Source organism: Neofelis nebulosa, chromosome 3 (genome assembly GCF_028018385.1).
Source record: "Neofelis nebulosa isolate mNeoNeb1 chromosome 3, mNeoNeb1.pri, whole genome shotgun sequence".
Taxonomy (NCBI): Eukaryota; Metazoa; Chordata; class Mammalia; order Carnivora; family Felidae; genus Neofelis; species Neofelis nebulosa.
Window position 1 is genome coordinate 82,121,880 of NC_080784.1, and position 22,970 is coordinate 82,144,849.

Here is a 22,970-nt window from a genome sequence, read left to right on the forward strand (position 1 = left end):
CTTTCCTTCCCTTCCTTTTCTTTTCTCCTCTTCTATTTTGGGAAGAAAATGCCAGTCAGTATTCACTAAATTGACTTTGTGAACTACAGTTTGAAGAATACTATCCTAACCTGTCGTGGAAAGCTGCCATCCTATTTCCTCTTGAGTCATCTCTGCTGATCCTCTGGACAGACTTCTTGGCCTTTGGTTTATTCCCAGGGGGATTCCTGGCCGCCTGTTACTTGCAGAAGGCTCCCTTGGTGTTGGCCCTCAGACCGCTTGGGGACTTTGTGTTCCTGATCAATTCTTCTGCCATTTGTGGTCAGCTCATTTGAGCAGTCCGCTCCTGGAGGACACACCTCTTCATCTGCCTAGCTGCCAGATGAAGTCCTACTTATCAGTCAAGGCCTAAGTCAAATACCACTTCCCTTCCCAGAAGGCAAGCCTTTGCAGCCGCCTAGTCAGAATTAATCTTTCCTGCCTTCCCTGGTACTTCCTTTGTGTCTCTGTCATGACATTCACCCTTTATCAGATAGTTTTGCTTGTATTTGGCTCTCCAACCAATTTTTGAGGTTCATTTTCAGGAACTGCTTTTCTCTGATCCCTTTAATGCTGTACAAGAGTATCCGTAATAACAATGGCAAAGGAGCATTTGGGGAAGCTAGAGAATGACTAGTTCTATCAGTCATACAACGGTCCCGACAAAGTTGTTCAGAGTAATGATGAAGTCACTTCCATGACAGTAATTTCCATAAGTTTGTGTTCAGTCTCTCCTTCAAGGATCTTTTCATAAACTTACTGTGCCAGAATAAAGTGGGATAGACTTGGACAATATTCTGTCTAGATTATTGCATTAATGCAATAATGCATATTGCATATATGCATTAATGCAAATAAATTTTAAATTTTGTTGAGAGAACTTATTGTGGAAAGTTTTCAGTTGATGCCCCATAGTGTTTCTTATTTAATGATCCTTCAGACATGGACTATGAGACAGTGGGATTACAAAGTTCTCATCTAATTACAATTACATTAAGTTCACACTGCTTTGAAAATGGTACACTTTCTCAAATAGGCAGGCCGTGATAGTTTAATTCCAAAAACAGTCTGAGAAATTAACTGTATGAGGTAAAGCATATTTATATTTTTATACATACTAATATTTTTTTAATGCATAATGAGTTAGCCTATGAAAAATGCTCTTCGATTTTATGGCTCCCGTTTTCAGGGACAACAGGGACTGATATGCCTTAACTCTCACTGGAGTTTACATTGAGTCCTTATCAAAATGAGCCATCATAAATACTTATTACATTTGTGATCTGCAGTTACTGGCATGCATTTATTGTTTTTGTTCCTCTGAAGTACGATATTTCCAGTTCCTCAGTAGTTTTAACTACCAACTGCTCTGCTCTGTGTTTGCACACTTGCCATTAAAGGTGGAGTACATATTACATTTTCACATGAAAAATGAGAGCCGGCATTAAAATAAAAAAAAAAAATCTACCTATGTTCAAGTAGTCTATAAAAAGACATGAATTCTGTTGGTTTGATATCATCATCTTTTAGTAAATAACCAAAGATAGAATTTTTGTTGGAGGAATTATGTAGTTCTATTTAAAAAGTTTTCATTTTCAAATTATGTTTGAAATGCTTTTTTAAAAATTTTATTTATTTCAGAGAGAGAGCATGAGTGAGGGGCAGAGGGAGAGAGAATGAATCTTAAACAGGCTCCACGCTCAGTGCAGAGCCCGACACAGGGCTTGATCTCATGACCCCTAGGATCATGACCTGAGCCCAAATCAAGAGTTGAACACTCAACTGACTGAGCCACTCAGGCACACCTGAAATACTTCTGAGGGCTAAAGAAAGAGCCTACTTTTCTTTATTTTTATTTTTATTTATTTTTGAGAGAGTATGAGTGGAGGAGGGGCAGAGAGAGAGGGAGAGAGAGAGAGGATCTGAAGCAGGCTCTGCACTATAAGTGGAGAGCCCAATGCAGGGCTAGAACTCATGAACCGTGAGATCATGACCTGAGCCAAAGTCAGGCTTAACCCACTTGCCATCTTGCTTAACCCACTGAGCCACCCATGTGCCCCCCAAAAGAGTCTACTTTAAGAAACAGTTTGCCTATGGTTGATGAAGTTTTAGAACTTTGGGCCCAATTCGTTATAAATTGATTATCAATAGAGAAAGAGGAAAGAAGTTAATTGAGTTAGAAGCTTGTTCGCTAAATAAAAGAGCCTTTTGCTGGTTGGAAGGAGCCTAATCTCAGTTTTTTGTTTTGTTTTGTTTTACTTCAAAATAATTTTTTAAAATATAATTTATTGTCAAATTGGCTTATATACAACATTCAGGGCTCATCCCAACAAACCTCAGGTTTTTTACAAAGCCTTTTAGGGATGTGAAGAAATACTAGCTTTGTTCTGCATTTTCCTTATTTCTGACCTGGGTGAATAAAAAGGGCACAGCAGGATGATGGAATGACTCAGACTGTAACAGTGCACAGTCCAGTAAGCACTGTTAACTTTTGTGGGCAATTCCTGTGCCCTAAGTGGATTTAGCTAGCTGCTAACCCACCCAGTAAGAGACCACTGAGATCACAGTAGGCTCTTGTCATCAAAATAATAATAGCCAGTGCTTTTGTAGCCCTTGGTATATGTCAGTCCTTGGCCTCAGTGCTTTACATGCATTAATTCCCTTAATCCTTTTAACAGCCTTTGGAGTTAGGTACTATTATTCCTATTTTGTAGATGAGGAAACTGGCACAAAAAGAGATACAGAAACTTGCCCAGCATTGTGTAGCCCAGAAGAAGAGCTGTAATTGTAAACCAGGTGCTCTGCTTTCCATGTCTATGTGCCTATCTTTCCCTTTTCTGCCAGTCCCTCAGTTAACACTGGAGCTAGGACAGATGGCACTCAAAGGTCTCCCTCTATATGTGGCTTAGTGCCTGTGCTACCTAGGTGAGAAAAATAAAGGTTCACCTATAAGTAGACCCAAAAGCCGTAGTTGCAGAAAAAATGATCCCTACGAAGTTGTGTAGGCATTGATGTTTCTACCTGACAGGAGGTCTCCCTTCAGAATGCTTTCCCATCTCTGCCAGGGCCCTGTGGTGGGTACCCCATCCAGGCATGGGCAGCACAGCAAAGGTCTGTGTATCTCACCAAGGCTTCCATTTGATGGCAAACAGTGTTTGTGAATATTTCTTATTCACAGCTGTATCCTCTGTGTCCAGTGCAGCACTCGGCATATGTCAGGGGCATAGTAAATCTATTTGAATTGATTAATATTTTTGAAGGAATGTGTTTAAATCTAGACCTATCCAGGTCTTGATTTAAATATGTCTTATTAAAGCAGTAATTCATATCTTGTTTTACTTCATCCTATATTAAATAAACTTGTGTAAATATCATACAGTTTTATAGAAAAATCAAGATACCTAATTGGCAATGTCTTGCAATATTTTTACTTCTCCCAGTTATTCACAACTATTCTGCTTCATCTAAACATCAGCAGCCACAGCCACTTAGATGGTGGCAACCTCCCAAATGGTGGGCATGATGTTTAGAAGGACATAAAAAAGACTTCTATAAGGTTGATCTTGTATTTTCAGATCAGTTCAGAGATGAAAAATGTACACAGACATTTTAGTAACTGAATGGGACCTTGAGTGTGTTTTTTTTCCCATTCTTATTTTGGATGGTCTTAAACTATCTAGTCAAATAAAAATCTCATGTGGGAAAAATGATTTTGACACTAGAAAACCTTCATAGGTACTTGATAAATGTTTTTGTTTGGCACAAATGATGTGGTAAAAAATTATTTTCCTTAAAATAAATAGTGATTTTTTTTTCTCTGGAAGTTTCAGTATAAACAATTAAAATATATGTAAGAATACTTCTTTAGGTCATCTTCTATTGTGATAAATACAGTTAAATTATTTTGCATATTTTTTGAAATACCTTTACGTGTATTTTCTCTTTTGAGCTTCCTAACAATTGTACGAAGTAGGTAAGACTGGTAATATATTACCCTGATATTTGTAGCTGGTCAAATTAGGATTTATAGGTGAGGTGCCTTGACTAAAGTCACACAGTTGGAAAGTATGGACTCCTTCTCCAGGCCACTTTCATTCCGTTATACAATATCTCAAGCAAAAACAACAGAACTCCAGGAAGGAACACCTGGATCTTATGCTGGCTCTTCATTACAGGTGGACAGTTTGAAATTGTTCTGGGAGATCGAATGTCAATGCACTATTAACTTGAAACACATTATCGAACACTTGCAATTTACAGAGCACTGAATTAATATTTTGAGGAGCAGGGAGGCAGAGTACAAAGAGAATCCAGCGGTAGTCTGCCTTCACAGAGATTGGTAATGAAATGGAGGAAATTGGCAGGAGCATAAGCAACAAGTGAGTGTGAATGAGTAGGTGGGGTCAGTAAGCAGGGGGCTGGAGAGGTCCCTAGGGTTTGAGCCAGGCCCACAAATTCTGGTTGGAAAGGTGGTCCTTGGAAGTGATCCGCTTTCAAGTTCTCTCCCACCGGTTAGGAAATTGTTTGAAAGTGCTTCCGAGTGAGGTGAAAGTAAACTTGTTCTAAGATCCAAGCTGGAAGGGATGCTGCTCACAAATCCTGTCCCAGTGATCTGGCTGACGCAGCACAGTTTGTTACCTGCATGTGGGAGCAGGAATGCAGGCTGAGTGAGGATGCGGTCGCATCACGACTGACAATTGCACCGCAAATGTTGCTTCCTTACAGTGACCTGGTGGCAGAATTGCCACTTTGCTGTGCCCATGGATACAAAATCCGAACGGAAAAACCGGAAACCATACTGATGGTGTGGGTGGGTCTGTGGCACAGGTAGGCCAAACCTGTATGCATCATGGCAGCTGTAGAGTTAAAAGAAAAAATCACCACTGCCGTAGTCACAGAGAAAATCTTCAAATATATCTCAGCAGTTTCCATTCCCTACTGGATGAGAAGGTGATAGCAAATCTGAGATTTCCTTCTGCTCTTCAAACACGAGAAGGCTTTCGAAATTGTTTTGGTACCACAGATCCAATCTTTACCACCAGGAAGCCAATCCCCCCCCAGGAACACAGCCACCAATATTCCCTTCTAGCTGGTATCTGAAACTATAAGACACAGTGTAGATGTTTTTTCTTTAAATGTTATTGAAATAAAAATAACAAATTAACTTCAATGTTAGAAACCCTATTAGTACATACCTACTTTCCTCCCTAAATCCATACTATTGATTAGGTTATGTAAAATATTTCCTGGCAGTAGATACATGTTGTTTAGTGCTAACTGGGGAAATGATTAAATTAACATATGTGAACATGCTTTGCAAATTACAAACCATTACAGTTACTTTGTTATTAGGTTACTGCTATTAGATGATGCTATTAGATGACTGGCTTTTAAAAAAAATTGTTGATTAGAAAGTCTATTTGATATAGTTAATTGAGTTAGGTACTGAATTGTCTTATTGTATGTTGTGTTACTACTCTGGGAGTTAGGAGTTAAATGTGATATATTCCACCTTGGTTTAGAAAACCATAGTTTTAACATGATACTTGAAAAAACATTTAGTGTTTTCTCCCTTCCTTGCCTAAATTGCTTCACTTATTTCTTTTTGCCTCAAAAGGCTGGGAAGAGAGAAGAGAGAGTACTATGATAGTCTACTTGATTTTTTTAAAGCTTCTTCACTTTTGTCTTTATATTTTTAAGATCTGTGTCTTTATCTTTTGAACTTTCCCCTTCTTTCGTTCCTGTCCTTTTCCTATTTATCTTTCATCATTGTCTCTCCCTCTTTTTTTTCTGGTGAATTTTAGTTCCTCCACTAAGTCTTAACCAAACTGGACTCTTTAGTAGGTTTCTGCATGATCCCCTGGCACCTTTGTTACTGTCACTGTCTTCAGTGTCGTCTCTTAATGTGTGGTTTCTTCCTTGGGGCATAACTGTATTTCAGCCTAGAGCAGGACATCTCAGGTTTCCAAATCCTTAACTTGGCCTTCTAATGACAGAGGCATGCACATCCCTGGCACTATCTCTTCTTCCAGAAGCTGTCAGGGTTCCTCCATCTGCTCTGGCAATCGTAGCCTCTGAAGGTCCTCTATGACAGGCGATTGCCTTGTACCCTGGCTCTGTGTACAGCAGGTGTTCGCAGGGTCCACGGGACTCCTTCTGCCCTCAGCACCAAGATGTTAGGAAGCTTCCTGTGGGGTGTGCAACTAATGTGTGACTCTGCTTAGCTGTGACCACAAGGCCCATCCCAAAGCCCGCTGGTGTCATGTACCCTCAGGTCTTCCTTCTAGGCAGCTACCTACTCTTTAAAGTGCTGCTTCCAAAGCCTTCTCAAAATGAATCACTGCAGCTTTATTTGGAAATTGCAGAAGTCAAGGAGATGGATGGCCGCCTGAGAGGACCTTGAGCTATAACTATAACTCTCTAAAATCTCCAGTCAGAGTCAAATCATATAATCTCTTTAAACTCCATCTCGTATGATTCTGTAGAAATAATTCTCCATTTGGTCTAGGTGTGAGGGTCTTGGGGGATGTTGGTTTGGTTATCCTGATTTTCACTCTTTGGCTTCTTTTCTGACATTAACCCCCCACCCCGCCAGTCGTGGCAAAGGTTGGGGGTGGGATGGCGGAAGACCATTTACCTCGATCCATACCAAAGCTGTATTCTGTTTTTGCATTGACTCAGTCTAAGTCAACACAGAATATTAGCTAATTTGGAGAATTTGCCCAATTTATTTATTTCATAAGTGCTCAATTCATACTCAAGGAAGTAAAGGAAATAAAGTATGTTGCAAGGAAATGAATTGATTTCCTGTATCTGTCTAATTGAATATTATTTTCTCAAATTGACCCAACTTTAAATTTCTTATTTTGTTGAATTTTTGGTGATTTTTTTTAACAACTCCCATTCTTTTGTATAAATTATACTAATTAGATACCAATAATAATGATTTTTTTCTCTTAAAAAAACTGTATTGATTAAGTGACGATGCTGGTTAATATATGTATCATACACCCCTGATTGCTTTCTAATATCTATACTCCCTCCTTCTTTAGAGCAGAACCTTTCAGCTGGGCACACTGCCACTCAGCTAAACACTGTATTTACTAGAATTTGTGGTGTTCCAATGGCCATGTAACTAAATTCTGGCCAGTGAAATGTAAACGGAAGTATTGCATATCACATCCAAGATGTCTTCTTAAAAGTGGGTGGTGCAGCCCTCATTTTTCCTTCCTCTCTCTGTTTACTGGAATGTGGACCTGATGGCGACAGCTTGAAGAGCAGTCTTAAGATTGAGAGACAGGCTGCTAATGATAGTGGAGCATCAAGAACAGGATTCTGGGTTCTTTTGACTACGGCGTTGCCGTATCCTGGGTTGCCTACGTCCAGGCTTCTTTTACAAGCGTACCTCTCTTGTATAAGCATTGTTATTTGGACTAGTTTTTTGTCTGCAACTAAACTTGATCACAATTGATGTAAAATATATAATTTTCAAATAATGGGATATAATAAAGTACACTTAATACTGTAGCTACACTGAATGTGTTTCAAAATAATATATTTAGAAGCCACTTGAAGAGCTAAAGTAATTCCTGCGTCCGTTATAACTTAATAACGTGCAGTATTATAAAAAATAGCTCAATGATTGTCTTGAATTTTTTACCTCTTTTGATTCTTTTGGAAATGTGGATTAATACTGAGAAATAGTTTTGTTATTTAGCAGCAGTATTCCTAATGCTAAGTACAAAACTCTAGACACTTAGGGGAATTTTTGGAAATATTCTGTCTTGAATCCTTTTTGCTGATGTATTCGAGACTGATTTTGTGCTTTTTTTGTTGTTTCTTGAGTGACGGTGATACATACAGTAAAGTGTGATTGGTAATGCTTCTCATAAACTTTATGCATCTTTTGTCAAGGACAGATATTCAAAATAAATGAGCTCTGATTTTTCATTATCTTTGAGTTTACGTATTATTTTGAAGCTAATGTAATTAAAAAAAGAACATGGTGAAATACACCTCACATAAAACATACCATTTTAACCATTTTTAAGTGTATAGCTCATTGACACTACAGTTTACATTGTTGTGTAATCATCACCACCATCCATCTCCAGAACTCTTTCATCATCCCAAAATAAAACTCCGTACTCATTAAATAAAAACTCCCTATTCCTCCCTCTCCCCAGCCCATGGCAACTCCCTTTCTCATTTTCCATATCCATGAATTTGACCCCTCAAGAAAGAAACCTCATACAATTGGAATCATACAGTATTTGTCTCCTTTTGACTTGCTTATTCCACACTGATATATTGTTTTTCTTTACTTGGGGAATTATTTCAGCATAAATGAATTATTATTGCATAGGATTGTCTTTTTTACGTTCATCTTCTGAAAATTTTCATTTGTCGTGGTAATTACAGTGAACGTTAACAGAGTAGATAGTGTTATGATAAAATAGGGTATTTGAATCATTAGTTTATGCAATACAGTCCAAGGTAGAAGTCACTGTATAGTTTGGTATTTTTGATATTATAACAACCATTGAAACATAAAACAAGGGCTTTATGTTAACAGATATGCCATATGAGATGAATATGTTAGATATTTTAGCTAATCTGGTGAGTTTCCTGTCATCCTATGTAAGAACATAAATGTCATATTGTAGTGTACCATTTGATTTCATGTGTTATCTGAATATATTAGAAATAGATAAAATGTGATTTTAGGATAAAATGTTAAAGTTCACAGATGAAGCGGTTATCCCACTTGGCTTATATTCTATGTGTGTAACAAATAGTAAATTAGTTTTTCTTTCTCAGAATGTACAGATTTTTAGGATTGAATAATAATCCCTAAAAAAGGAATTAAGATGTTGATGATTATTTGTTGCCTTGGGGAAAATATTGATGATCTTTGTTGTTTCAAAAATGACATTTGTCTTTGACTTAAGTGTTTTGTTTTTTGTTTGTTTGTTTTGTTTTTTAAACTTGTATCACTGCTTGCTCCCTCTTGGTTTCCTCAGAGGCACTTTATAGAGGTATGCTTCAATAAAACCTTTCTGGTAGATTGGTAGCTGGTAAGATTCTTTCAAAAAATCCCAATTAAAAGAAGAAATATGATAGGGAGTTGGCCTAATGGGAGGTATGCAACTGTATTTGCAAATCTTAGACATCATCCCGCTATTTTGGTGTAACCCTTCAGCTGACAATTAAAATCTTTGTTTTATTAGTCATCACCCAACCCTAACAGATGGGTGAAGAATTAATCTGATTTGTATTTTTCCCCACAACTTTCTCCTACACATTGTAATAATCTATGATTCGCATTCAGTGAGTTCTTAAAGATAGTTGATAGGCCATACAGATACAATATTTATATCCTATTAAAATTACGCCAGAGTAAAACCACAGAAGAGCTTCTAAGACCCCTGTAGAAATTTGAAGACAATTTTGATACTCTCGTCCACTTGAAAAAAAAAAAAAAAATCTGCCTAATACCATAATGTTTTTTCCCTTGCCAGGACCCTCCTTGCCTGGTGTCATTTCTTGAGCTCTCCTGGGAGGAGATTAGTCTAAAACAACAAAGTAGCCAGATGTCTGGTTCTGAGAGAGTCCCAGAGGCCAGGCTACGGTAGGCAACAGAAACCGCGTGGGGCTGAAGATCAAAGATACCTGAGAATTACTTATGGGCACATAATATGTGTCATTCCCATTATTAACAGTCTGAGAAAATTTGTTTCTCTAATTAACCCTTTTGTTGGCGTAACCTTAAATTTTAGTGAGTATATTTCTTTTTTGATATGTGTTCTTTTGTGTGGTTTTGAGAAGTATACATATCAAAAAAGAGAAATGAAAAGGAACCCATGTGCTTGATTGAAATCTCTAAGTACTGTTATTCTTATCCAAAATAGATATGCTGTCCAGTGTATCATCATTTATCATGAAATGAGTGGCATTATGGTTCTAGGTTAAAATTACAAATTAATAGTCAGGAGCTACATGTTTTAATGTGTGAAGAGCTCTTCTTAAAGCTCTAAGCCTTACTTTTAAAAGTACAATTATTTCAACTTTTAACTGCTTTAGAGTGGAGATTTTTAGATCACAGCTTCCTGGTCTTAAAATGAATTCAGGATAAATCCCAGTGGTGGGAAATCTGTACCTTATTAATAGTTGACCTCTTTCTTTTCACATTGGTATTATAATGAAATGCTAATTAAACGTTATTGCTATCCTTTACCTGTTTGCTTTATAGATACAATTTTACATTGTTTAGATGCAGACAAATTTGGAAAATATGAATACATTTGCTCTTTAGAGTTTGTTTTAATCCTAAAGCCTCTGAAAGCTTTTAGCTGAATTTATTCCAAGGGATGGGGAAACATCTAATTATAACTTTTGATGTGTTAGCCTCTAGATGACAGTATCGAAATAGAGAACAAAAGATTCTGGTTGGCCTTGCCACTTGTTTTTGTTTCCGTTCAACATCATCGTGTAACAACAAAATCGTGTAAAAGCCTTATTCCTGCTTTCCTTGAGATATAATCATAAACCATTGTTACCAAGAGCCAGCTTTAGCGCTTTTAAGTGCTACAACACATTCTTTAACATCTAGTAATATAAACTTGGCATAAAAGCTGTAAAAATGTCTTTAGACCTAATTGGAGATATGTGTTAGCAATATAGTGCAGAGATTTCATATTCTTTGTGTAGTGGTCAAGGCTTCTTTTAACCCCTTGAGGAAAATGAAGCTCCTAGGAGCAGTTTGTAAGGATTAATTGATTTATCTCTTTGCTTCTAGATTTAAGTATTGAAGCAAGAATAAAATTGGCTTCCTGCACAAAGAACTGGAGAGACAACTGTATTTTTTTTTTTAAGAGCAGAATTTGTGTTACTTTAGTGACAAAGGGTGATCTGTGCTTTCGCTCCTTACACCTGTGTTTCTGTTACTGCTTACCCCATCGTCAACAATACCATTTATTATCACTGGGGAGTCTGGTTATTTGTTTTCCTATTTGGAGTGCAAATCGAGTTCAGTTATGACAACTGTGCCATAAACATTTCTAAGCTCCAGTTACTGGCTTACTTTAAACAAGTAGTATTTGGAGTAACAAAACACTTCCCAGTATCACAATATTATTGTCAGTTCCTTGGAGGTGGTTATATAGCAGGATTTGATTTGAAGGAATGAGAGTCATGGTTCCAGGACTAAGGTCCAATGATGGAAGGAGCATTCCATTCTGTTGTGGTTCAGGGGGCTGTTCTTGTTTCTTCCTTTCAAGGAAGTCCTCATTTCCTCCCCTTCCCACCGCACCCCCAAGACACACATGCTTGTGTATGTATACACATTTAAAATGGGGATTTGCTAAGGAGAAGACCAAAAGGTAACTCTTTTAATTTTTTTTTTTAAATCTTTCAGAAGTTGCCAATGTTGCTGGTCATGTTAATGTATTCATCTTGAGTCGCTTCATTGACTACTGATCCTCTTCCCCCTTCCCCCTCTTCTTCCTCCCCTCCCATTTATGTTATGGGCCATTACTGTGAGTATCATCTTTTGGGGCATCTCTCCCTCAACACTGTGTACAGAGAAATGTTGAATTATGCTTGAAAAAATAAGCATTATCAAATTTAAGGAGGTGAAGAGTGTTGGTTTTCCAGTTCCTGCTTTTTCTTTATTCACTCTACCTACCTTACTCATAGATTTCTTTGTAGATTACCTCCATCTCTACCCTGTCATATTTTCTCTATTCTTCATCTTTTAGTTCTTAATTGTGTTTCAGCAGTCTGCCGATAGCCTTCCAGGATGGGTTCCGATATGAAATAAGAGCAAAGTTGTAAGAACAGGCAATTAAGCTCTCTTTTTAAAATTCTTTTAATAACTTAATGTGTAATGATTTAGTACTTGAGTGGGTATTGAGGTAATAATCTATAAACTTTTTGTGATAGAATTATGTGCTAAATAAAAATGCTCGCAATATAAATCAAGTTGGCTTTGTTAGAATGTGATAACTCGATATGCATTTTAATTTCTCTTAATTTTAAAAGCTTTGAAGTTAAGCATATGGTCTTAAACATTTGTTTTTAATCTGCAATGGTTTGAAAGATCTTAAGACCTGCTTACGTACTTACCTTTTTAACTTGTTTCCTAAACTTCTTTACTTTTATTTATTTTTTAATTTTTTAAATGTTTATTTATTTTTGAGACAGAGGGAGACAGAGCACGAGTTGGGGAGGGGCAGAGAGAGAGGGAGACACAGAATCTGAAACAGGCTCCAGCCTCTGAGCTGTCAGCACAGAGCCTGATGCGGGGCTCGAACCCACGAACCATGAGATCGTGACCTGAGCCGAAGTTGGATGCTTAACCGACTGAGCCACCCAGGCGCCCCTAAATTTCTTTACTCTTAAAGTAACATTTATCCTCACCTGAGGTTTGTAGAAATAACCCTTGGATCATCTGTCACTATTTCCAATGGTGGTCTTTGGCTCTAAATTGCCTGAGAGTCTGAGGCCGCAAAGTGATAGGATTAGATCCTAGCAGATGGGAGAGTCCTTTCCCCAGTGGCAAATGACTGGTAGCACACTGCTCAAGCCGGCAGTTCTGGAAACAAAGTTATGTTTTGAGTGCAAAAATGATCTTGAATCCTTGTGACTTCTAACTCTATGGTTAAAATAAAGGACAACATCTTGAAAAGAAGTAATAGAAAATTAAGCATTGTCATTGATTGTATCCAATGTGAGCAGTTGGCAGAAGTGTTTTAAGTGGAGTCCTTTTCCTTTTTCAGGTAAGATTTACATGATTAAATATAGAATGAAACGACAGCCAATAGATAATCAGATACCTCAGAATACTGTTTGGGAAGCTGGGTTTCCTGAAGATATGAGGCTTAGTTATTTTAGCCTGGGGATTTTGCCTGGGGAAAAATGTATGTGCCTCAACAGCTGAAGGGCTATTCAGGAAGAAACAAAGTAAAATGGCATCTATTTTAACGTGTAATTTTGATATTTCATACTTAATCTTATCCGTAACAGAAATGTCAAAATACACCAGCTGCAGACCATTTCTGAAGCCATATCTACACTACCAAATTGAACTAGGTAGATAAAATCCTTAAGAATCAAATAGTTTTCCATAGGGAGAAGAGGGTGTCCTTTCTAGGTAATTCTCTGGAGGGTAGGGAATGCGCTAGTGGAGTCAAATTGAAGATGTGGTGTATTTCAAATACAGGAACATCCAGCCTTAAAAAACTGCTGTGGGGAGGGCAGGGGGCAGCTTTAAAAATTGATTTATCATACTTAAACGTAACTATGGATTCTTTCACACCATTTTCTATCTCTATTTATTCCCACTTACATTTAAAATAACATGTTCCTTCATTTATGTTTATTTTTTTTTGTTTTAAATTTTAACCTCATCTCAAGTTGAATTGTTCATGCTAGAAATGATACTACAATTCTGTCCTTCATTTCTTTCTCCTTCATAGACTAAGTTATTCTAGCCATATGAGTTACTGTTTAAGTTAAAGTCAAGTTCTTGCTAATGGAATGGCTAGATTTCTATTTTATATAAATGCTTTTCTTTTGCTCACCCTGGAAGCTTATGCCTTAAAGGAATTAAAATAGTAAAGTCTAGGCTACCATTTATCCTATCACTACACGGGTGTTGTTTATTGTTTTTTAATCAAAAATCAAGTTTCTGTATTTAATGACTTGGAAGATGCATTACATTTTGTCAAAATGTAAGAATTTATTGAAAAATAAAGAGCCTCTGGAATCTCCAAAAGATCAAGAAGGGGATGTGTATAATTTTGCTGTTTAACACTTATATAAGCATTAATATTTATTATTGAGTTTAGTATTTTGTATTTTCTCTTCCATCAACATATATTATAGTGTATTATTTAGAGAACATAAAACAGCTAAGATTGAGTCACAGTAAAAAAAAAAAATTAGGTTTTTTCTTTTTTCCTCTTTTATTTGAATTTTCCCCATGGTTGTTTGGTAAAGAGCAAACAAATTTGTTCATGATGAGGGCATTTACCTTGAGTAAAACCCTGTCTGGTATGTATGGAAGTAAACCAAAGAACTGACAGGTTGCAGAATGGTCACCATCATCTCTTACCCTAATGCACAGACTGTTAATGCTAAGGTAACAGAGGTAACTTTGGCAGTGAAAACCAGTGCCATGTGCAGATATGGCCTTTGATACTTAAGTTTTACTTAATTATTAGAGTGAACATGAAGCACATCAGGTTGGTTGGCTTAACGAATAGTATTAGTTTCCTAACATTTAAAATTCATAGAAATGTTAGATAAATGTACTTTTGTTTGACCAGAGGATTCATTTTTTATTAAAATAGCCATTAAAAAACCAAAACACAACATTTCTAGAAACTCATTTTTTCTAAAGAAATACATGATCAGTAGAAAATGTTTCCCTAGCCAAATTGGTAGCCCTGTGCTCTTTAAAATTTTTTTTTAATGTTTATTTATTTTTGAGAGAGAGAGAGAGAGCGTGAGCGATCAGGAGCGGGGGAGCGGCAGAGAGAGAGAGAGAGAGAGAGAGAGAGAGAGACAGAAACAGAAACTGAAGTAGGCTCCAGGCTCTGAGCTGTCAGCACAGAGCCCCATGTGGGGCTTGAACCCACAAACCTTGAGATCGTGACCTGAGCTGAAGTCCAGCACTTAATCGACTGAGCCACCCAGGCACCCCAATCTTGTGCTCTTTTAGACAGCATTATTTGGAATACTTTAAAAAGTACTTTTTACCCTATAAATGTCAAATTATGCCTTTTCTTTGTAACCTTTTTAAGGGGAAGTTTTATCAAGGAATGAGACCACTGCATTTAATTCACTGAAGTAAATTATAATTTCAAACATCTCTTTATGATGTTTTAAAGATCATCTTGTGTAATGTATACATATCTTTTTAGTGGGATATACCCCTTGGCTTTTCCGTATTTGATAGGTGTTGTAGCTTGGAAAGAAAACCACACATAGAGTAAACCACAGACTCCAGGAACCGGGCAGCATGAAAATAAAACACACTTTCATATATGCAAACAGTAAAAAGCATACAAATCGGCCAGCTCTTTTTTTGAAGTTTTCAGTGATAATTAGAGATTAAAAAATAATTTTGCCATATCTGTTGTGATTCTCTACTCTTTCAGCCAGTTGTAGCAACCCACACACTTTCCTCATGAGGGGATCAGTGCACACAAAGGCTTATGCTTTGAGGGAACCTTAGAACATGCTTGGATTCGAATATAAAAACCCTACATTTCGCAAAGACCCTGGTGTAGGATCTCCCCGACCTTTGTACCCTTGAGAAATAGTGATGACAGCCATTTAGATCTTCCCCCACACCTCTAGTCCTCTGTATCGATGGAAAAAAAATGCTTTAGACGACTGATGACCAAGCAGTTAGCTTTACCAACCTGAGCTTTGGTGTTTGAAATTTGGTTTTCAGTCTCATTTCCTGCCTACTGAAGCAATATGGCTTTTAGACAACCAGACTTTCAAAAGTTAAAAGGCAATAAGTCAATCCCCCTGCAAACACAGAAACATAGATTCAAATCGTAAATAAGGAAATGCATTGGGTACATTAAACAGACATAGAAAAATGGATTTCTGTCTTTTGTAGTAAGGTAATTGGGCACCACCGCTTGGCAGGAGCTGGTGCTATTGAGCCGGCTGTAGCTGCCACAGGTTGATAGGCAGGTGATCAGGCAGCTTCCACCAGGGTCTGCACAGGAGGCCTACCTAATATGCTGTCTGCCCTAAGGGCCTATGGGAACACAGTTGGATTATTATGTTAATGCATGAGCCTGCTGCCCTCTTCCTATCCCAGCTGGGTTCCCTGTTGTTAGGAACTGCTTTGCACTGACAGTGGAGTAATATGCTTCATGATTGAAAGGGCAAAGGGGCTTGGAGGGAAAAAAAAAAAAAAGAATAGGCCTGTACAGATATGTAAATGAAGGAAGGAAATCTGTAGGAAGATTTCACTCTATACAGAGAAAGTTTATTAGAAAGTTCTTTTTTCTTGCAGCACTCTGTAAAACCACTCATTTCTTAATTAATTTCTAGGCTTGCTTTCCTTCCTAACACTGCCATATAGTACATGGCAACGTTTTCCAAAACAGGCACTTAGGCTGATTTGTTTTCAACTGAGATGCTCTAACACATCCGAACCCAGGTGGAGTGCTGACAGTGGTGCGTTTTTTTTGCACATTCATTACTCTTTAATACTCGTCCTTCACTTATTCCACTCTTTTTTACAGGAAAGTTATGTCTTAAGGTGCTGAAGGATTTATGTTATGTATTGCTATCACTTCTATTTTTCTTTATTTTTGGTGAAGCTTTGGAAAACTGCATAAACCTGTCTTTTGGGAGTGGGTAGGTGTAGAGATGAGGAAGTGCTTGGGTGGGGTAGAAGGTATTTTCATGGGCCTATGAGTTTAATATGAGTGATGGTTCAAATTGCAGTAGCATTTGGTTTTCAACTGAGCTTTTTAACATCGACATCATAATGTAGTGAAGAGTGTGGGCTTTCGTGTCCACGGACCTGTACAAATGCTGGCTCTACTAACTATTAGCTATCTTATTTTGGGTAAACCACTTTACCTCGTATCTACCTCAGCTGTAAAATGGGTATAATATGAATTTTAAATGAGAGGATAATGAATATAAATAATTTTGTTGATGTAGAGTGGGTATTCATCAATGCTCACCGTAATAATGATATGGAATAGCTATTATAGCAACTATAAATTTCAGTTATTAGACCATTATTTTAATATGTATGGTTGTATACATTCAATGGATTGAAGATTCTGTCTTTTCCTCTACATGTTTCTTTTCTTTCTTTCTTTCTTTCTTTTTTTTTTTTATCAAGCCTCAGCAAATGGGAATGACTTTAGCTTCAACCAGAATTTGACACAAAAACATAATGTTAGGATATGTTTTTAAACAATTAGTTTTATAATAAGCCACATTTCAAATGCTGAAAGGAAATTGAATGGAAAAGAAAATGTATTTGGCCAATATTCCAGACAGCCTCTGGAAATATTTTTTGTGGATGTCTAAATTTGGAAAAGTTTACAAGTATTCCCATATATGTGACTGTGTCTAACACATTTGTTTATTTAAACTAATTAGAATGGCAGTATATGGCTGGGAATTATTTTAAATACCTCTCATGGTTTTTTTCACTTGGTACAGTACTTACTGGATGAGAAGATGTATATAAAGATGATGTTCCCAGTGCCTAGCACACTGAGGGATTGGGAAATGATGGTCATTGTGAATTAGTGTCCATGCATGTTTCGTATCAACAGCCCAGCCTGCATTAAATAATGCTTTGCAGAGTTGAAAGGAGGAACTTCAGAGAGATTCTTAAGGTCAGCAAATGTAAAAAGTTGGGTGTAGTATAGGATCCATAAGCTAGTAGGATGGTTATCATATAAATGATGAAAAGAATTCATATGATTTAAAAATGATCCATTAATCATTTTAATACTCCATTGAAAACTTTGTTAAAGTTTGAGGTAGATACTTTGTGCTATATTAGAAAAGAGACTCCTTTCTGAAAAGTGATTATGCATTTAACTTTACATGTACAGAATACAGGGAGAAGGTACCAGTTCTGTCTAAGCAATTCTTTGTAGTTATAGAAAAATTCTTTTATACCATATCTTCATATTACCCATTTAGTTGGTTATGTATATGGTGTGTTGGGGGGGTATGTAGCTATGTACATTTATATATATGCATGAATATACATGTAAACACATGAATATATACATATGTTTGTATATCTCTGGCTGTATATGATATGTACAGTATATAAAATCTCAGAATTTGATGTATACCTAGGAATATTTCAAGAGGAGCTCTAGTCAAGCACATTGCTTAATAATGGAATTTTAAATAATGCCCTAAGTTTGAGCAATAGTTGTTAATTGTGAAGACTTTGAAGAAGAGACATTATAGTAATCAATAAGACCATGAAATAGGTAAAGAATACTCAAAGGAGTATGCCTTTTTAAAATTTCCTTCTTCTTTACCAATCAGCAGTGCAGGCTGCATCACTGCTGATGGTCAGAATACAGATCTACATCTCTCCCGAATATAGCCTATTGTACATACAAAGAAGTCCGTCACAGAGTGAATTATAAACTCTGTTTTAAAGGAAGTCCACTTTGAAGAAAATCTATGTAGTCTATTCGGCTTAAATAAACATTTGTCCAATGCCTGGTTTTCTTTAAAATAGCTTTGGATTTAACACATCCTATAGTTCCTTATAGGCTGAATGTTATTGAGAACAGAAGTCGTATCTTGAAGAAGAAGAAGAAGAAGAAGAAGAAGAAGAAGAAGAAGAAGAAGAAGAAGAAGAAGAGAAAGAAAGAAAGAAAGAAAGAAAGAAAGAAAGAAAGAAAAGAAAAGAAAAAAGACAAAAACAACCTAGTTCCTTAAACACAGTAGGAATTCATCGAATGCTCATTGACTGAATAATTGGGTCAACATAATAATGTAGTATAATAATAGTATAATAACACTCGGATATAAGTCCATGGATCCCAATGTACCTTGTTTTTTCTTACCTTTACTTAGTACTGCTCTCAAGGAAGCATTATCCATGTGTCCCTTTGGCAGCTTTGTGAAGCTGCTGACTGAGTTACCTTTCCAACCTCTCTGACAAAGTGATAACTTCTGCCTCTCCTGAGCCCCTTCCTACCTCCACTAACCCATCCCACTTCTTTATGCCCTCCCCACATTGTTATTCTGCCAGAGACACAAGAAAGGCCAGAGTTGGAGACATGATGATTGGGTGGAGGTGTGCTTTATAGGAAAGAAGCAAATGTTTTGCCAGAGGGGTTGTTGGTTTCTGCCCTTCTAGAAGCCATTAGCCTGTCCAGTGACTATGTTCTCCCCTCTAGTTGTGTTCCACATTCACCCTTTGCTTTTCAGGAAACTTTAGAAACACCCTAGATTATTCTTTTATTCCAAGCCCCAATCCTAACTAAAATTGTGAGGACCCGCTGCTCTGTAAAGGTTTCACCCCCCTACCCCCAGACTTCTTTCAGACTCTTCCCCCAAAGATGGTAAGAAAACACATAAACACACACACACACACACACACACACACACACACACAAATTTTCTTGACTTTTTCCTTAGGTCTCATGAATTTCTGAATATTAACAAAGAGGTCTACATAATAGGTTATGATTCTAAAATCACAGGGAGTTATATTATAAACAATAAACACTGAACTTTTTTAAAAGGCTTGCCTTACATCCCCATATCCATCCTTTCTCTTCTTCCCACTTTAAAAATGCTTATTTGTGTCCATTTTTCCAAATTCACCAGAAATTTTATCTCTATTTGGGTCCCTAATTTGGCAAGTCATTGATTAATAGTTCTCACCACTTAGTAATGAGATAATATTGATGATGATACAATTAATAATAACTAATATTTAGTACTAACTATGCTAATGCTTTATATAAATTTTCTCATTGAATTCTCACAAATGCTTATAAGCAGACAGTAATATTACACCCATTGTGAGACAAGGAAACGGAAGTTTAATATGGCTAAAGTTGTTCAGTCTCCTGTCTGTGGAGCTGGATTCAGACCAATATAAGCTAAATCTAGTGCCCTCTAGTGCCTGCAATCTTACAGCTGTTTTAAGTGGTAAATTATGTACTGAAACATAGCCTTCATTTCCCAACTGCCTCTCTCCAATATTTGGGTTGTATCCTTACCTATTCTTGTGTAGGAGGTTGTGTCTCATTAGGCATAATCATATCATATAGATCTAGGAGGATGGATCATGGATAAATAAGAGAAAACCATGCTAACAAGTTTTTTTAACCCTGTTTTTCAAGATTGAATGGGTAGGCAGCTTAATAACTTGGTATTATCTCATGATGACAATGTCAAAGGAAAAAGTAAGAGCCAGCGTAACTAGTCCTTCTTTTACTCGTAAAGTGTGATAGCAAAAATGGTGTGAATAGCGAATAGTTAACAGAAAGCTGACAATTTAAGGGCACGAAAGGCAGAACCTAAATTTGCATTAGTTTCCTTAAAGATAAATGTAATCTTGGAACTGACAGTCTGGCAAGTGCATAAATAGACCCTGAAGCTCAGACAGTAAAGTTATTTGCAGTTATAAAATGCAATTGACCTTTATAGAATATGGGTGTTAGAAGCACTGATCCCCATGCAGTCAAAAATCTGTGTATAACTTTTGACTCCCTAAAAACTTCACTAATAGCCTACTGTTGAATGGCAGCCTTACTGAAAACAGAGTTGATTAACACATATTTTTTATGTTCCACTATTATATACTGTCTTCTCACAATAATAACTTTTTCTTATTTTTTTTTCGTGTTTCTAGGCTATGCAGTTCAGCTGTGAGTTTTTCAAATTGTTGCAAATCTCCAAAAAATTTTCCAGTATATTCACTGGAAAAAAAAATCCACATATAAGTGGGCCATGTAATTCAAATCCATGTCGTTCAAGGGTCTACTGAAAATAAGTCATGGGGCTGTAACCTACAGCATGATGACTGTAGTCAATAATACTGTATTGCCTATTTGAAAGTTTCTAGGAGAGTAGATCTTAAAAGTTCTCATCCTAAGAAAAACATTTTTGTAACTTTGTGTGATGACAGATGGTAATTAGACTTAATGTGATGATTATTTTGCGATGTATACAAATATCTAATCAATATTTTATATATCTGAAACTAATAGAATGTTATAAGTCAATTATGCCTCAATTTTTTAAAAAAGGAAAGGTACCAGAAAGAAACAGAACATGAACTAATAAACCAGACCTTTACTTCATGATAAAGCCTGCTCTGACCACCAGACACTGATTGAAAAGACAGTGAAGTCAACCTGGATTTTAGCAAGCCCATGGATTTGCAGAAAGAGCTCTGAGAGCCCCAAGAACTTCCTGAAGCATTGTAGTCAAGCTCACACCAGAGATGAAGGTGTCTTGGGGCCACTGAAATCCCCACAACCTGTTTGAGAGGATTATAGTTAAATGGGCAATTAAAGACAGGTGCTTTGTCCTAAGCTTTACTCCTTTTTTTTTTTTTTTTTCTTCTTCTTCTTCTTCTTTTGTGAGAAAGAGTGACAACAGGAGCAGGAGAGAGGCAGAGACAGAGGGAGGCAGAGAGAGAGGGAGAGAGAGAGAATCCCAAGCAGGCTCTGCACTGTCAGCATGGAGCCTGAAGCAGGGTCCGCACCTACGAACCATGAGACCATGACCTGAACTGAAACCAGGAGCCAGCCGCTTAACTGACTGAGCCACCCAGGCGCCCCTAAGCTTTCCTCCTTTGGTCTCACACTTATGACACTGTCCTTTTATAAGAGCATGGGTTTAAGCATGGGTCCCAATTTTACCATTGATTTATTTCAACTTATTTCTCTCAACCACTTACTTTCTCTGAGGCTTATTTTTCACATCTGTACAATGGAATACTACTTACCTCATGGGGTTGTTTTAAGAATTAAGTGAAGTAACCCCTGTTGTCTGGTATAGAAGATGGTTAACAAATGTCAGCTTTTTTTCCTTCTGCTTATAAAATGCTATTTTGATGGAAAGGAAAATAAAAGAAGTTAAATCATTTTATTCTAAATTCTTGGGTCAGAAAAACAGTTTTTACCTCTTGCTCCCATAGAATTTCATGCATCATCTCTCATTTAAGACCCTGCGAGCTACTAATCTTGGGGGGGAAAATGAAATTCAGTTTGGTTCATAACACTTCTTGGAAGGGAGTTTTTAAACTGTGATGAAGCTAGGTTAAACGGGAGCCAAGTGGGGCCATTTCCAAGGGTTTGGGAGGTGAAGCAATTTGTTTTTGTACTTGTATCACTGCTTTTACTCTTTTTAATCTCATTTCTAGTCCCTTAGGTTCCGTAATAAAGTCTTCAGTACTATACATTTTTATTAAACATCTTTTTGGACTCCAATTTGCATTTCAGATAATATAACAAAATGTATGTGTTTCAAATATTCACTGCATAATTGCGATTAGAACATGTAATCCCTCAAAAGATGTTAATTGCAATTTAAATTCACGCTGAATTTAATTAAGTGAGTTGGGGATTAGAAAGTAGATGTAAGGAGTAGTTAAGGGAATACATTTTTAAAAACATCCATATTTTTTTTTCTAAAAAATGTAAACCTCTTTCCACTTTATGATTAGAAAGATGAGGGAAATGTAGAAGAGGAGGAATCAAAATCTTAAGACTATGTTCACAATTTGGATCTAGAATTTAAGCTAATTGTGGTTAAAGAAGGAGGGCTGGTTTGAGTAACCTTCTCATTTATATTCTTAAAGAGTTTTTCAGTAGATGGTAACTCACTTGGTGTCCGATAAAGACTTCAGTTGAACGGAAATCTTGAAGAACTGAGAAGATGTTAAGGTAGTTGCAACAGAGATCTTTCCAGCCAGCTGTTTTCTGTGTGTGTGTGCGCGTCTTTGTTATAATGTGCTGGCCAAGGCGGTGTTTTATGTATAATTATAGAAGAGGCACTTAGTGCATAGACAGTTCATATTTAAGCAGTGCTTTTCTATGATAACTTCACTGTACTAATGGAAGTAGAGAGTAGCATTAGAAGAAAAACAAATGCCTTATTTTTTCCTAACTTCTAAAGAATACTAAAACTTGAGATTTATAGTCTTAAAAAAGTATGTAAGCAGTCCTATCTCTCAGTGATTGGGAACATAAAGCATTTAAATTATTATTATTTGATGTTGAATCTGAAAACAGTTTTTCAAAAAGGCTACTGGAATAATAACATTGTGATTCATTTTATTGGGAACACGTTTTAAATCAAGAATCCCTTTTAAGGTGATCTAAACACAGTTTTAAATGCAAGGGTATTATTTCTCTTTAAGTAATTTCTTTATTTTTACATGTGTCTGGAAGAGGAAA

General features: G+C 36.8%; 1 protein-coding gene across 7 annotated transcripts in view; it reads left to right on the top strand.

The window, feature by feature from the left end:
• Positions 1-22,970, top strand: part of SLC10A7 (solute carrier family 10 member 7) — a 259,901-nt gene that overhangs the window by 34,846 nt on the left and 202,085 nt on the right. The window contains exon 5 of one of the 7 annotated variants that reach the window (XM_058721238.1): positions 9,540-10,523. The exons of 5 other annotated variants lie outside the window; for them this stretch is intronic. In XM_058721238.1, the coding sequence (XP_058577221.1) occupies positions 9,540-9,653 (114 nt within the window). In that variant the 3' untranslated portion in view covers positions 9,654-10,523. Of the gene's footprint in view, positions 1-198; positions 818-9,539; positions 10,524-22,970 lie in introns of those variants that run through there. One more of the 7 variants, XM_058721239.1, reaches the window with a different exon arrangement.